This window comes from Cyprinus carpio, chromosome A24, assembly GCF_018340385.1.
Source record: "Cyprinus carpio isolate SPL01 chromosome A24, ASM1834038v1, whole genome shotgun sequence".
NCBI classification, from domain to species: domain Eukaryota; kingdom Metazoa; phylum Chordata; class Actinopteri; order Cypriniformes; family Cyprinidae; genus Cyprinus; species Cyprinus carpio.
In genome coordinates, this window is record NC_056595.1 from 729,621 (window position 1) to 745,526 (window position 15,906).

General features: G+C 39.9%; 1 protein-coding gene across 1 annotated transcript in view; it reads right to left on the minus strand.

Moving 5' to 3' along the window:
• Positions 1-13,760: 13,760 nt before the first annotated feature.
• Positions 13,761-15,906, minus strand: part of LOC109049490 (cadherin-7-like) — a 217,008-nt gene continuing 214,862 nt past the window's right edge. The window contains exon 12 of the mRNA XM_042713995.1: positions 13,761-14,844. Within this exon, the coding sequence (XP_042569929.1) occupies positions 14,312-14,844 (533 nt within the window). The 3' untranslated portion in view covers positions 13,761-14,311. The remainder of the gene's footprint in view (positions 14,845-15,906) is intronic.

Consider the following 15,906-nt stretch of genomic DNA (forward strand, 5'->3'; position numbering starts at 1 on the left):
TCGGTGACAGAACGGAGAAAAAACTTTGGGAAAAACCAGGCTCAGTTGGGGGGCCAGTTCTCCTCTGGCCAGATGAAACCAGCAGTTCAATTCCAGACTGCAGCAAAGACACATTGTGCAGAGGACTCATCTGATTCCTGTGGTCTTGTCCCGGTGGCTGTCAAGGAGACAAGGTCTTCACTGGGGATCTGTCTCTGGGGCTTATCTAGTTGTCCTGGTCTCTGCTGACTTTCAGGGCTCTAGAGGTCCTCTCTAGGTGCTGATCCATCATCTGGGCTGGATACGTACTGGATCTGGGTGACTGCAGTGACCATATGATCTGGATACAGACTGGATCTGGTGGCTATGGCGACCTTGGAATAAGGAAGAAAAAGAATAATATTAGCGTAGATGCCATTCTTCTAATGATGTAGCAAGTACATTGTGTGTTACTGGAAGTGTTCCCAGTTCCGGTTGTCCTAATTAATGCAGCCTAAAAATCCTTTAATGGATTTGAATATTAGAAATGTGTTAGTGTGTTATGTGTAAGCCAGGTTAAAGAGATGGGTCTTTAAACTGCAAGAGTGTGTCTGCCTCCCGAACAATGTTAGGTACATTGTTCCAGGATCTTCCACCCGCAGTTGATTTTGAAATTCTAGGTATTATCAAATTGCCAGAGTTTTGAGAATGCAGCGGAAGTGGAGGACTAAAATGCAAAAAGAGCTTGTTCAAATACTGAGGTGCTAAACCACTCAGGGCTAAATAAGTAATAAGCAAGATTTTAAAATCTATACAATGTTTAATAGGGAGCCAGTGCAGTGTTGACAGAACCGGGCTAATATTGTCATACTTCCTGGTTCTAGTAAGAGCTGCTGCATTTTGGACCAGCTGGAGTTTGTTTATTAAGCGTGCAGAACAACCACCCAATAAAGCATAACAATAATCTAACCTTGAGGTCAGGAACACATGAATTAACGTTTCTGCATCTAACATTGAGAGCATAGGTCGTAATTTAGATATATTTTTGAAAAATGAAAAATTCTGTTTAAAAATTCTAGAAATGCAGCTTTCAAGGGAAAGATTGCTATTAAATAAATAGGTTCCTAACTGATAATGAAGAATTGACCGAGCAGCCATCAAGTCTTAAACAGTGTTCTAGGTTTTTACATGCAGAGGTTTTAGGTTTGATAATTAACAACTCTGTTTATTTTTTCAGAATTTAGCTGTAAGAAATTACTCGTCATCCAGTTTTTTATATCGACTATGCATTCCATTCGTTTTTCAAATTGGTATGTTTCGCCAGGCCACAAAGTTATGTAGATCTGAGTGTCATCAGCATAACAGTGAAAGCTAACACCGTGTTTCCTGATGATATCTCCCAGGGGTAACGGCCCTAGTACTGAGCCTTGAGGTACTCCATACTGCACTTGTGATCGATATGATACCTCTTCATTCATTGCTACGAACTGATGGCAGTCAGATAAGTATGATTTGAACCATACTAATGCACTTACACTAATGCCAACAAAGTTTTCTAGTCTATTCAAAATAATGTTGTGGTCAATAGTTTCGAATGCAGTGCTAAGATCCAGTAGTACTAATAGAGAGATACAACAGGAATGTTCACAAGTATTTAAGTTGGACTCCGAGTCAAGACTGAAGTCTGAAGTCTTTGTCACTGATGTCTGAGTCAAGTCTTGAGTCTTTGGTCCCGAGTCTGAGTTGAGTCTCAAGTCATTTAATGGCTCGCTAAAAAAAACCTTTCAGAATCCTCATGTTTTGAAATATATATAATAGACAAAATATATGATCTATGATCTGGACACACACACACACAAAAAAAAACTAAGTTTTTACATCGTATTTTTGTACAAAAATGTATCATCATTGAAGTTTTACGTTTAGCTTTAGATGCAAAAAAAAAAAAAAAAAAAAAAAAATACTGTTTCTGTTCAAGCTTTTCCTCCTGAAATCTATACTATTTTAATGTTTTACTTAAAAGCATTATCTACTGAAAATGTCTACAATAATCAAAACTTTCTCATCTTGAGCAGAAAATAAAGATAACCTGCAGTTTCAAAGTTTAAATTCTTTCCTAGCCATCTAACAATAATTACCTAATTATTATTACAAGATTCTTTTGAAATGTTCTTAGCCTACAGATTAATAATGCTAAATGTAGATCAGAAACATCTTGCCACATCTGGTTTGAACAGGTTATACCTAGATAAATATATAGTAAGAAAAATAACTATATTTGCAGCATTGTTTTTTTTTCTGCTGTGTTTTAGTGAAAGTAATCTATAATTTTGCTGCTCTCCGTGTTTCTGGACTGTCGTGTGTAAAGTGAGAAAGCACACGGAGCTGAAAAGGCTTGAATCATGGGTCGTCGCTAGGCCATTTGTAGAGGGCTATTGCCAGCCGACTCATGACTACTCAGCCCCCCTTAAATTTTGCGATTAGCTCCATAAACTGTACACGAATTCATGATCACCCCAGTCCCCTTTAAATTTCATATGAAAATGGTGGCAGACTTCGATCGGCTCCTCCTCGTCTTTTAGCGCATTCTTTTTCAATCCGCTGACCATGGCAGCGCAGAGTGAGAAACAAAGGATAAGGTGTGTGTTTAACGACAGATTGTTATAAGATCTATATCTGTGAAGTTTTGTTCCCTTTCAGTCGGTCGCTTCGATAGACCAATCTACTTCAAGTGTAAACTAAACGAGCCAATGCACATGCACAGGAAGCTTCCTGTGTTGGCGAGACAGCGTTTCAGCGGCGGTCGTTCAAGCGTCAAGTGGATTGCACACCTCAGGCTGCACTACCCCCTGTTGTGTTGCAAGTGGCCATCTCCCCTGTGTGCCTCAGCACTAAAAGAGCATTTCCTAAGAGCGAATTTCCTCTAAAAGAGCTCCACGGGTGCATCTTTATAAAGACGACGGATCGTCCTTATAAGGATGCCATTTGACCCATGCTTTTCTGGGTGCGGTCGTTACCTGGCACCGGGTGATGGTAACGATTGCTGCCTCATGTGTCAGGGCGTCAAGCACGCTGAGGTGGCTTTTGTGGATGCGTCATGTTCTCCCTGTGGGAAGATGACCATCTCGGAGCTGCTAACCAGGATCCGCTACCTTCAGGGAGACGGAGTCCCGCTGCCTCTGCCGCGATATGGGGCTCGTTCTGGTGGACAGACGAGAACCACTTCTGGCAGTAACAGGGGCAGGACAGCAGTCCCACTGAAACTTTTTCAGAGGCTCCTGGGGCATATGGTGGCCGCAGCGGCACTTACAGTGCTCGGCCCGTTACATATGAGACCGCTCCAGCACTGGCTTTATGGCCAAGTCCCGAGGTGGGCATGGAAGCGCGGCACTCACCGGGTCCAGGTTACACCAGCCTGTCACCAAACCCTCACCCCGTGGCCAGATCTTGCGTTTCTCCAGGCAGGGGTGCCCCTAGAGCAGATCTCCAGGCATGCTGTGGTTTACACGGATGCCTCCACCACCGGCTGGGGGGCCACATACCACGGGCATGCAGTCTCAGGGGTTTGGACGGGCCCGCAGCTGCAGTGGCACATTAATTGCCTTGAGTTGTTAGCAGTGCATCTTGCCTTGAACCGTCTCAAAGGTCGCTTACGAGGCAAGCATGTGCTGGTCCAAATGGACAACACAGTGACCGTTGTATACACGTTGCGCTCACGTCGCATGTCACAACTCGCCCGCCACCTCCTCCTTTGGAGTCGGAAGGTTCTGAGGTCACTTCGTGCTGTTCACATTCCGGGCCTGCTCAACCGTACAGTTGACAAGCTGTCTCGAGCAATGCTCCCGGGAGGAGGCAGACCCAGCCTAGGCTTTGCTCTGTCCCGTCTGAGCATTGAGATGCTACATAGACCGGACACAAAGCTTCAGGACCTCAGACCAGCTCTTTGTCTGTAACGGAGGCTGGCAGCAGGGGAATGCCGTCTCTAAGCAGAGGATGGCCCACTGGATTGTGGATGCCATAACCTTGGCTAATTAGGCACAGGGTGTTCCCTGCCCATTCAGGTTGTGAGCTCACTCAACTAGAAGTGTTGCATCCTCCTGGGCGCTGGCTCATGGCACCTCGCTGACAGATATTTGTAGAGCTGCGGGTTGGGCGACCCCTAACATGTTCGCTAGGTTCTATAGCCTTTGTGTAGAGCCGGTATCCTCCGGTGTTCTCACCTCAAACGGGTAGTGGCACCGAGAGGCCCCGGTTAGTGTCGGCTTGCAAAAACTGCTCCAGAGTGTCCGTACTGTAGACCCTGTTGAGTTCCTTCATCACCCTAGGCAGCTGGCGGAACATCCGGTGCCAGGCCTTCATGATGAATCCGTGAGAACCATGGAAGGCTGGGTTCCATATTGAGACCTAAGCAGTATAGTCCACGGTATAGCCTTAGAGCCCGTGTTTCCCCAGCAGACTTCTGCCTTCCCAAGAGGGTTTTAATCACCTCAGGTTTCTCCATATACACCTAAATGAATGCTATATGTGTATTTGCTTCCAAAAACTCCTTTGGGAAGGATGGGGCTTCTGAGGCGTCCCTGTTCCAAGCGGAACGGGTATGTTTTCCCAGTGTTATTCAATCTCACCCAGTGAGGTAGTGCTTTGACAATGGTGACTGTAACTACTTGTTCTGAGCCCCGGTCTACACCTAATAGGGGCACAGGCGGCTCGCACAGGGCACTGGAATGAGCAGCACCCATGGCGCTTTGGAAGGGATCCCAATTAGTCGGTCACCGACGTGATGTCGAGAGTGACCGACTGAATGGGAACGTCTCGGTTACGTATGGAAACCCTCGTTCCCTGAAGGAGGGAACGGAGACGTCACATCCTGTCGCCACGGTTGCTGTACCGCCGCTGAGCGGCCGGGTCGCCGGCTCGGCTCCTCAGCGAAAACCGTATGCATTGCACCGGCTGCCTTCTTATACTCATGCTGTGATCAGCGGCAGCTGGATGCAATAATTGCATGCCAATGTGCATTGGCTCGTTTAGTTTACACCAAAGTAGATTGGTCTATCGAAGCGATATCCCAATTAGTACGTAAATTCAATTCAATCAAATTTGAAATCAAGCTTCCTTGTGCTGTAAACTTTTGCAACAAAGTCACCCTGTTTTAAAGACACAAATACACAGAATGAGCAAATGTCTAAGATTGAGATTTTTGTAATGGTAATTGATCAATATTTATATATGTATATATAAATAAAACCCTATGTAAAATGTATTCATCATATAAAGTGAATGTGTCTTTTTAGAAGACTTGGATTAAACCAATTTCAAAGCTTGAAATAATGAGTGCCTTGAAAAAATGTATGGACAAAAAAAAATTAAATATTAAAATATCTATATGGCAGTATACAGTATGTGGTAGTTTTGACAATGGTATTGAAAATTATTATACATCATGAAATCAAAAATAACCCTAGTTGCTTTTTTAGTGCAGAGTACAAGTCTTGTGGCGAACAATTGAACCATGCAAGTCAATACACTGGAAAAAAAAATTGTCTCCTGTGGGTCAAATTGATATGGCAATATTGATGCCATCCTTAACTATACTGGAACAGAGGGAACTTGCTGCTTTGGCAAGGGGCAGTACTGAAACACCATCTGAGCTGTTCGCCAATCACAATGCACTGGGACAGCTAACCAACCTAACACATTTTGTTTTTCGGAAGGCGGGCCTTCATCAAACCCGGAACTAATTGAGCTGTTTGTGCCAGGCCGGGGAGAAAGGTATTGTAATAATGTAAATTATGTGAAAATAATGCTTTTTTCGACCCACCAAGCATGAGAGCATGTTCTAGTACACCCCCAAAATTAAATCAAGACTTTGTTAAAGAGCATAATAGTACCCCTTTAACCACTCCTATTTAACCAAGGTATTGAAGTTAGAAATTCCTGTAACATGACCACTAATTCACGTACTTTGTCAATAAGATAAAAGTGGGTTTTGTTCAAAGTTGCTATTATCCACATAGATCTTTGATATGAATGTTTTTGGTAATTAAATATCACTGGCTAAAAAGTAACTTGCACTCTGAGCAGTTTTTGAGAGGAGTACTTTGTACTTTTACTTTAGTACTGTTTTGACACCAGTACTTTTACTTGTAATTGAGTATTATTTCAGCAATGTAACAGTACTTGTACTTAAGTATACATTTTCAGTACTCTTTCCACCCCTGACATTTTCCAGTTCATGTGGCAAAGAGGTTTGTATATTTGAGCTAAGGAAAGAGGTTTGTACTAGAAATGCAAACAGTAAAATTATGAATAATGTGTGTGTGTGTGTGTGTGTGTGTGAGAGAGAGAGAGAGAGAGAGAGAGAGAGAGAAAGAGAGAGATCATGAAGACTTGTATTTGGCTTATTCAGTTACAGTTATATATATACTGCACTTTTTGCTATATATATATATCATTTAAGTTCATTTTTTTCCTCATTAATGTACACACAGCACCCCATACTGACAAAAAAAAAACACAGAATTTTTGACATTTTTGCAGATTCATTAAAAAAGAAAAACTGAAATATCACGTGGTCCTAAGTATTCAGACCCTTTGCTCAGTATTTAGTAGAAGCACCCTTTTGATCTAATACAGCCATGAGTCTTTTTGGGTCTGATGTGATACTGTAGCTGACGGATGCATGGTCACAATTTTATCTCTCATAGTATCGATCTTGGTGGTAAAGTAGTTCATAAAGTCATTACTGCTGTGCTGTTGACAAATATCAACACCTGTTGTGCTTTATTTTCTGTTAATTTAGCCACTGTATTGAATAAATACCTAGGGTAATGTTTGTTTTTTTCTAAAATAGACGTAATCAGGTCTAGCAGTTTTTAAATGTAGGATAGGGTACATTCCCACCAAGCAATATGAAATGCCTATAGTTTTGTTTTGCTGCATAATTTTAACACCATCAACATCAGTTCCATGTGACAGTATTGTGAGAGTATGATTTCGACAATGAGTAGGTCCTGACACATTTTCTAACCCCAATAGAGTTCAAAATGTCTGAATGCTGATCCCAATGCATCTTTTTCATTATCAACATGGATATTAAAATCACCAACAATTAAAACTTTATCTGCAGCAAGCACAAAATCAGCAAATTCTTTAATAAAGTCTGTATGGTGCCCTGGTGGCCTGTATACACTAGCCAGTACAAACATCACAGGGGATTTATCATTAACACTTGTTTCTCTGGATAATGTTATATGAAGCACCTTCAAACAAGTTATACCTGAAGCCTGCCCTCTGAGAAATACTGAAAATATTGTTATAAATTGTAACAACACCTCCCCCTTTACCTTTTGGACGTGGCTCATGTTTATAGAAGTAATCTTGGCGGGTAGACTCATTTAAAATAATGTAATCATCTTATATTTTAGCCAGGTTTCTGCCAAACAGAGCACATCTAGGTTATGATCAGTGATCATATTATTTGCAAAAAGTGCTTTCGCAGAAAGGGACCTGATATTCAATAAGCCAAGTGTTATCATTTGTTTATCCATAGTACATCTGTTTTTATTATTATTATTATTATTATTATTAGTTTAACATCAATTAAATTGTTATTCTTAAATTGGTTTGGACGTTTTTTGTATTTTCTAGTTCGGGGAACAGACACAGTCTCTATAGTGTGTTATCTAGGTGAAAAAAGTCTCTATGTGCTATCTCTGGTGCTCCCAGTGCTGGGAGTTTTGAGCAGTCCGGGGTTTCAGGGATGGTGTGTACTACCCACACACATCATCCCTGAAACCCTGGACTGCTCAAAACTCCCACCCAGCCTCCCTTTCCCACCACCTCTACATCAGTCCTCACCACCACCTCCGCTGTCCCCTGTCTGCCCCTCTGGCCACCCTCAGCCCACCATTGGTGATGTGGGTTTGCCGTGGGTCTGCCAGTCTCCATCAGCATTGTGGCTGATGTCCCTTGTCTCCGCCTCAAGCCTCTAAGTCCCAGACTCCGCCTCGGGCCCATTGACCCAGCAGCTCCACCATGGCTCCTAGCTCTCTCCTCTCTGGCTTGACCCATCAGTCCGCCAGCTCCGCCAGCTCCGCCAGGCCCCCCATCCCTCCAGCTCCGCATTGGTCAGTCGTCGACCCACCATCGCCTCAGGACTCCATTCCTCCAGCTGCACCTTGTCGATCTGTCCCACTGGCTCCAATGGGCTCCTCCCTCCCTCCAGCTTGGAGCAGGAGGAGCCAGGGCGGGACCCACTATGGCCCCTCCCTCCATCGGCTCCACTATGGGCCATCATGTTGGCTGCCGTCTGGGTCCCACCTGGCTCCTACTGCTCCAAGTCCCTCCTGTCTCCATACTGGCTCCTCCCTCAGTCTGATCTGCCTTGGCTCCTCCTGTCTCCCTCCTGGCTCCTCCCTTCGTCTGATCTGCCATGGCTCCTCCTGTCTCCCTCCTGGCTCCTCCCACCGTCTGATTCACCCTGGCTCCTCCTGTCTCCATCCTGGCTTCTCCCTCGATCTGATTACGCCATGGTTCCTCCTGATTCCTCCGTGTCTCCTCCCTCCATCATCGCCACCCTGATCATCTGCTTGCCTTCCCTTCGCCATCCCAACTCCACCTCTTTGTCCTCCTCCTAAATCCCCTCAATCTCTCCTTTGTTTTTGTTACGGTGCGAAGTTGTGCCTAGCTGGAGGGGGGAGTACTGTCACTATTTTTTTTTTTTTTTTTTTTCATTTTTTTTTTGTTGTAGTTTTTTTTCGTGTTTTATTATTTGTTTCCGTTCACCTGTGTCTAGTTTATTATCTTAATTTGCCTGTGTATTTAAGTTTCTGTTTGTTCAGTTAGTGTTGGTTCGATCTTGTCTATGTTTTCACGTGTGCTAAGCCTTCCTCTTGTGAATTTACCTTCTGTGTGGAATAAAGATAATTTTACCTTCATCTTTGTGAGTGTTTTGAGTGCATTGGAGCATGACACATATACTCCTAAAACATATTTAAACATTATAATTAATAATAATAAAAAAGGCTACACAAAAGGTCCTTTGCTGTAAACAGTTTTTGAACTAGACTGAAACTGCATGTCACAATAAAATGAATACTTAAAATCTATAAATAAACACTGACAAGCTGAGGTTAACAAAAATCCTTCAACAGATATTTCTCTAAAAGTCTCAAAAACAAATTTAAGTAAACAAACTAGATCTAGATTACTTTGTAAGTAATCTTCCTGATTTATCCCAATTCCTTAGCATATCCAAAACCTCAGAACAACTTGATGATGTAACAGAAACTATGGACTCTCTCTTTTCTAGCATTTTAAACACAGTTGCTCCTTTACGCTTAAGGAAGGTTAAGGAAAACAGTCTGATACCGTGGTGTAATGAGCACACTCGCACCCTAAAGAGAGCAGCCCGGAAAATGGAGCGCAGCTGGAGGAAAACAAAACTAGAAGTATTTCATATTGCTTGGAGGGAAAGTAACCTATATCTTACAGAAAAGCATTAAAAACTGCTAAATCTGATTACTTTTCGTCTCTTTTAGAAGAAAAACAAACATAACCCCAGGTATTTATTCAATACAGTGGCTAAATTAACGAAAAAATAAAGCATCAACAAGTGTTGACATTTCTCAACATCACAGCAGTAATGACTTTATGAACTACTTTACTTCTAAAGTCGATACTATTAGAGATAAAATTGTAACCATGCAGCCATCAGCTACAGTATCACATCAGACAGTGCACTATAGATCCCCTGAGGACACAGTTCCACTCATTCTCTACTATAGGAGAGGAAGAATTGTATAAAACTTGTTAAATCATCTTAACCAACAACATGTATGTTAGACCCTATTCCATCTAAGCTCCTAAAAGGGGTGCTTCCAGAAGTCATAGATCCTCTTCTGACTATTATTAATTCCTCATTGTTATTAGGGTATGTCCCAAAATCCCTTCAAACTGGCTGTTATTAAGCCTCTCATCAAAAAAAACCACAACTTGACCCCAAAGAACTAGTTAATTATAGACCGATCTCGAATCTCCCTTTTCTTTCAAAGATACTAGAAAAGGTAGTATCCTCACAATTTTATTTATTCCTTCTTAGAGAAAAATGGCATCTGTGAGGATTTCCAGTCAGGATTTAGACCGTATCATAGTACTGAGACTGCTCTCCTTAGAGTTACAAATGACCTGCTCTTATCATCTGATCGTGGTTGTATCTCCCTATTAGTGCTATTGGATCTTAGTGCTGCGTTCGACACTATTGACCACACTATTCTTTTGCATAGATTAGAACACTTTGTTGGCATTAATGGAAGTGCATTAGCATGGTTTAAATCGTACTTATATGACCGCCATCAATTCGTAGCAGTGATTGAAGAGGTATCATATCGTTCACAAGTGCAGTATGGAGTACCGCAAGGCTCAGTACTTGGGCCGTTACTCTTCAAGCTTTACATGTTACCCTTGGGAGATATCATCAGGAAACACGGTGTTAGTTTTCATTGTTATGCTGATGATACTCAGCTCTATATTTCATCACGGCCTGGCGAAACATACCAATTTGAAAAACTAACGGAATGCATAGTCGATATAAAAAAACTGGATGACGAGTAATTTCTTACTGCTAAATTCTGAAAAAACAGAGGTGTTAATTATAGGGCCTAAAAGCTCTGCATGTAATGACCTAGAACGCTGTCTAAGCCTTGATGGCTGCTCTGTCAATTCTTCGTCATCAGTTAGGAACCTAGGTGTGCTATTTGATAGCAACCTTTCCTTAGAAAGCCACGTTTCTAGCATTTGTAAAACTGCATTTTTCCATCTCAAAAATATATCTAAATTACGGCCTATGCTCTCAATGTCAAATGCAGAAATGTTAATCCATGCGTTTATGACCTCAAGGTTAGACTATTGTAATGCTCTATTGGGTGGTTGTTCTGCACGCTTAGTAAACAAACTCCAGTTAGTCCAAAATGCAGCAGCTAGAATTCTTACTAGAACTAGGAAGTATGATCATATTAGCCCGGTCCTGTCAACACTGCACTGGCTCCCTATCAAACATCGTATAGATTTTAAAATCTTGCTTATTACTTATAAAGCCCTGAATGGTTTAGCACCTCAGTATTTGAACGAGCTCTTGTTACATTATAGTCCTCCACGTCCGCTCCGTTCTCAAAACTCTGGCAATTTGATAATACCTAGAATATCTAAGTCAACTGCGGGCGGCAGATCCTTTTCCTATTTAGTGTCCAAACTCTGGAATAACCTACCTAACATTGTTCGGGAGGCAGACACACTCTTGCAGTTTAAATCTAGATTAAAGACCCATCTCTTTAACCTGGCTTACACATAACATACTAATACACTTCTAATATCCAAATCCGTTAAAGGCTGCATTAATTAGGTAAACCGGAACCGGGAACACTTCCCATAACACCCGATGTACTTGCTACATCGTTAGAAGAATGGCATCTACGCTCATATTAGTCTGTTTTTCTCTCTTATTCCAAGGTCACCGTAGCCACCAGATCCAGTCTGTATCCAAGTCAGATGGTCACTGCAGTCACCCGGATCCAGTATGTATCCAGCCCAGATGGTGGATTAGCACCTAGAAAGGACCTCTACAGCCCTGAAAGACAGCGGAGACCAGGACTAGAGCCCCAGAGACAGATCCCCTGTAAAGACCTTGTGTCTCAGACGACCACCGGGACAAGACAACAGGAAACAGATGATTCTTCTGCACAACCTGACTTTGCTGCAGCCTGGAATTGAACTGCTGGTTTCGTCTGGTCAGAGGAGAACTGGCCCCCCAACTGAGCCTGGTTTCTCCCAAGGTTTTTTTTCTCCATTCTGTCACCGATGGAGTTTTGGTTCCTTGCCGCTGTCGCATCTGGCTTGCTTAGTTGGGGACACTTCATTTACAGCGATATTGTTGACTTGATTGTAAATGATTGCACAGATACCATTTAAACTGAACTGAGCTGCATGATGACATCACTGAATTCAATGATGAACTGCCTTTAACTGTCATTTTGCATTATTGACACACTGTTTTCCTAATTAATGTTGTTCAGTTGCTTTGACGCAATTTTTTTGTTTAAAGCGCTATATAAATAAAGATGACTTGACTTGACTTGACTAGAAATATTTGACCTTTGACCAGGCAAAATTATAAGACAAAATTGTGCTAAAAACTACAGGTCGTTTTGTTCACTTAATTATGAATATATCCTTAATGTATCCATTGGCTTATATACAGTGCACCAGGTTTCCTAAACGACATCCCTGGAGGGCCACACACTGCAGAGTTCAGCTTAAACCCTCATCAAACTTAACTGTATGTAAGTCTGTACTACTGGTCCAAGACTCCACTCAGCTCCAGTTGTGAATATAATCACAATAGCCATTCATGAGCACTTGTAATGGTGTGTGTTACAGTGGCCACGCATGCAGTTTCCTGGATAGGCATATGCCCAAATCTGAATACCTTATTTGTAAAGGCATGGATAATGGCTTCAAAACAATAAATTAATTCTGGTGAATAATCAAAAAAATATTCATCAGAGATAGTCACTCCTCTTTTTTGCTGGATATAAGGTGAGCCAGGGAGAGCACAATATTCACATAAACATTAACCTCTCAAATCACTATGCTATAATGCAAAAAATAAATAAATAAATAAATAAATAAATAAATAAATAATAATAATAATTATATATATACAGTACAGACCAAAAGTTTGGAAACATTACTATTTTTAATGTTTTTGAAAGAAGTTTCTTCTGCTCATCAAGCCTGCATTTATTTGATCAAAAATACAAACAGTAATATTGTGAAATATTATTACAACTTAAAATAATGGTTTTCTATTTGAATATACTTTAAAAAAAAAAAATAATTTATTCCTGTGATGCAAAGCTGAATTTTCAGCATCATTACTCCAGCCTTCAGTGTCACATGTAACATCCAGTCTATCACATGATCATTTAGAAATCATTCTAATATTCTGATTTATTATGAGTGTTGGAAACAGTTCTGTTGTCTAATATATTTGATGAATAAAAAGGTTAAAAAGAACTGCATTTATTAAAAAAAAAAAAAAATTCTAATAATATATATTCTAATAATATATTTTCTTTACTATCACTTTTTATCAATTTAACAAATCCTTGCTGAATAAAAGAATGGATTTTATTTAAAATAAAAAAAGAAAGAAAAAAAATTACTGACCCCAAATTACTGACCAGTAGTGTATATTGTTATTACAAAATATTTATGTTTTAAAAACATAGCTTCTTTTTTTTTTTTTTTTTTTTTTTTTTTTTCTTTTTATTCATCAAAGTATCCTAAAAAAGTGTCACGTGTTCTAAAAAAAATATAAGCAGCAGAACTGTTTCCAACTTTGATAATGAATCATCATATTAGAATGATTTCTAAAGGATCATGTGATAATGATTCTAAAAATTCAGCTTTGCATCACAGAAATAAATGATAATTTAAAGTATAATAAATTTAAAAACAATTATTTTAAATTGTAATAATATATCACAATATTACATTTTTTTCTGTATTTTTGATCAAATAAATGCAGGCTTGATGAGCAGAAGAAACTTCTGTCAAAAACAATAAAAATAGTAATGTTTCCAAACTTTTGGTCTGTACTGTGTATATATATATATATATATATATATATATATATATATATATATATATATATATATATATTATATATATATATATATATATATATATATTCTTGCATTTAAAACTTTTTTTAAGAGAAAAGAAAAGAAAAATATGAAGGGAATAGAATAATATTTAAAACTGGCTCATGTGATTTGACTTTATTTGGTTTTAATCTAGCCCATTTACAGTTTTATTTGAATACAGATGCATATACACATATACATATACAAATGCTACAGATACAGTTATTGGCTCCACTGCACACCCCTAGTCCCAGACACATTTCAGAAAAGATGGATCACTGTCTGACCGACTGAGATTTTGGTATGCATATAAAGGTTAGTATTATTATTTTCAGTAGTACTACAGCACTATATTAACACTGTTTGTTGTTTGGTTTTTGGATCTGATAGACCGTTTGGACTCTGAAGACCTAAATAGACTTGTTCAGTTGTCTTTGATTAAGGTTGGAGCTAAATTCTGCAGGGCAGTGGCAAGATCTGAGGAACCTGCAGTACACCTACCAAACTCTGGTACCATGATTTTGTTTCATTGGTGTTACTATGAAAATCTGATGTAGCCAAAAAAACAAAATACAGACCTTACACCTTGCCTTAACATATTTAGAACAACAAAAATTGTTGCATTCTCAAATGTTTATAGGCCCAAGTTCTCAGTGATAGGAAAGGCTAGGAGAAATACTGCTTCCTTCAAGATCGCCATACAGGTCTGCCAGTTTTTTGAAGCGTGGCCCCCAGTTGCTGAGGTAGTCATAACTCTGCTCTGAATCTGAACTTGGCAGTTCCAGCGTGCTTAGAGAATCTGCAACAGAGCCATTTCCCTCAAACGCGTATGTCTGCAGTGAATCATATGGAGGTGCTGAGGGATCCACTTCAGTCACTTTTAGCCTGTCCCAGATAAACTCTTGAAAGACAATGTTGTCAGGAAGTGTTTTATAAGATGTCCTGGAGATAGCAGAAGCTGAGTATGGGTAGACAGAGGCTGTTTCTGGACTGATATCCTGGACCTTTGAATCACTTATGATATTGAGATTACGCAGGGCGACCATATCAAAAGCTTCTGTATCTTCTTCACCTCCTCCTTCATCATCATACCGAACAATATTCTCCCTCACATCACGCTCATCCTCCAGGAAAAGAGGTGCCTTTCGTCTGCGTAGCATAGCCATGATCAACAGCATCAGAACTAGAAAAGAAACAGACATGCTGCATGTTGGACATGAAAGTTCAATGGTTGCACCAATACAATGGGACCACAACTATGTGATAAAACATTTAGGATTTTTTTTTTCTTTTTTCTTTTTTTCCCCATCTAGTTCATAGGCTAAAAACACCAGTAAAAATATATGGAAACAAGTGTCAAGTTGACTCTTTTTTTCAAAAATACTGGCTGCTGTATTAAAAGCAAAAAGTGTTTTAACCAAATATTAGTTGAGGTATATGCACACTTGTGAAACCTTTTTTTTTTTTTTTTTCTTTAAAGATTATATTTGTTTGTTACATAAATTTTATTGTTCAATATTACATTAAATGTGGAAAAAGATGTAGACTTTTAAACCCACTGTACTTGTGAGGAACTTTGATGGTACAACATAAGCACATGATGAATAATTTTTATGGTGGTTATCAGTATACTATAATGGAATGGAACCGATAAATCATTTTTTCCTTTACAATAATTACTCGATGATGCAGACCAGTTTTGACAGGTCATGAACACAAGTTGCATATGTCCCGCTGACATATGGCAAAAATCTCTCGCGACAGCGAGTTAACCGTGCAGTCGCTTTCCCCCAGCTGCGCTGACCAAAAGTATGACTAAGACTCGATGACGACACAGCTTAATGCTCATTGGTTCAAACCACCATGATGTTGCGTTCTCTTCTACAAAGGTTTATTGTAGAAGTATGTAGTACGTAGAAGTACTTAAGTACATGTTTGTATTAAAGTAAAATAAAGTAAAGTAAAGTAATGTAAAGTAAAGTCTTTCGAATGGAATAAAAGTAATTTTAGTGTCTTGTTTATCATATTTGTTTTCATATAAAAGCAACAGAACTGAATTATATCATGTTTATCAGCAACACAGATATTCACATGAGTGTGAATAATGCAGTATCCACTTTTGATCTCGTTGGTATCTGTTCTACTTCAAGAGCTCAGAACTGTCTGTCTTGACTGCGCTTATTTCACTCCTCCCCTCACTGCATCCGCCTATTCTCGCCTAAATCTCAGGCAAGGTTAGCTGCTT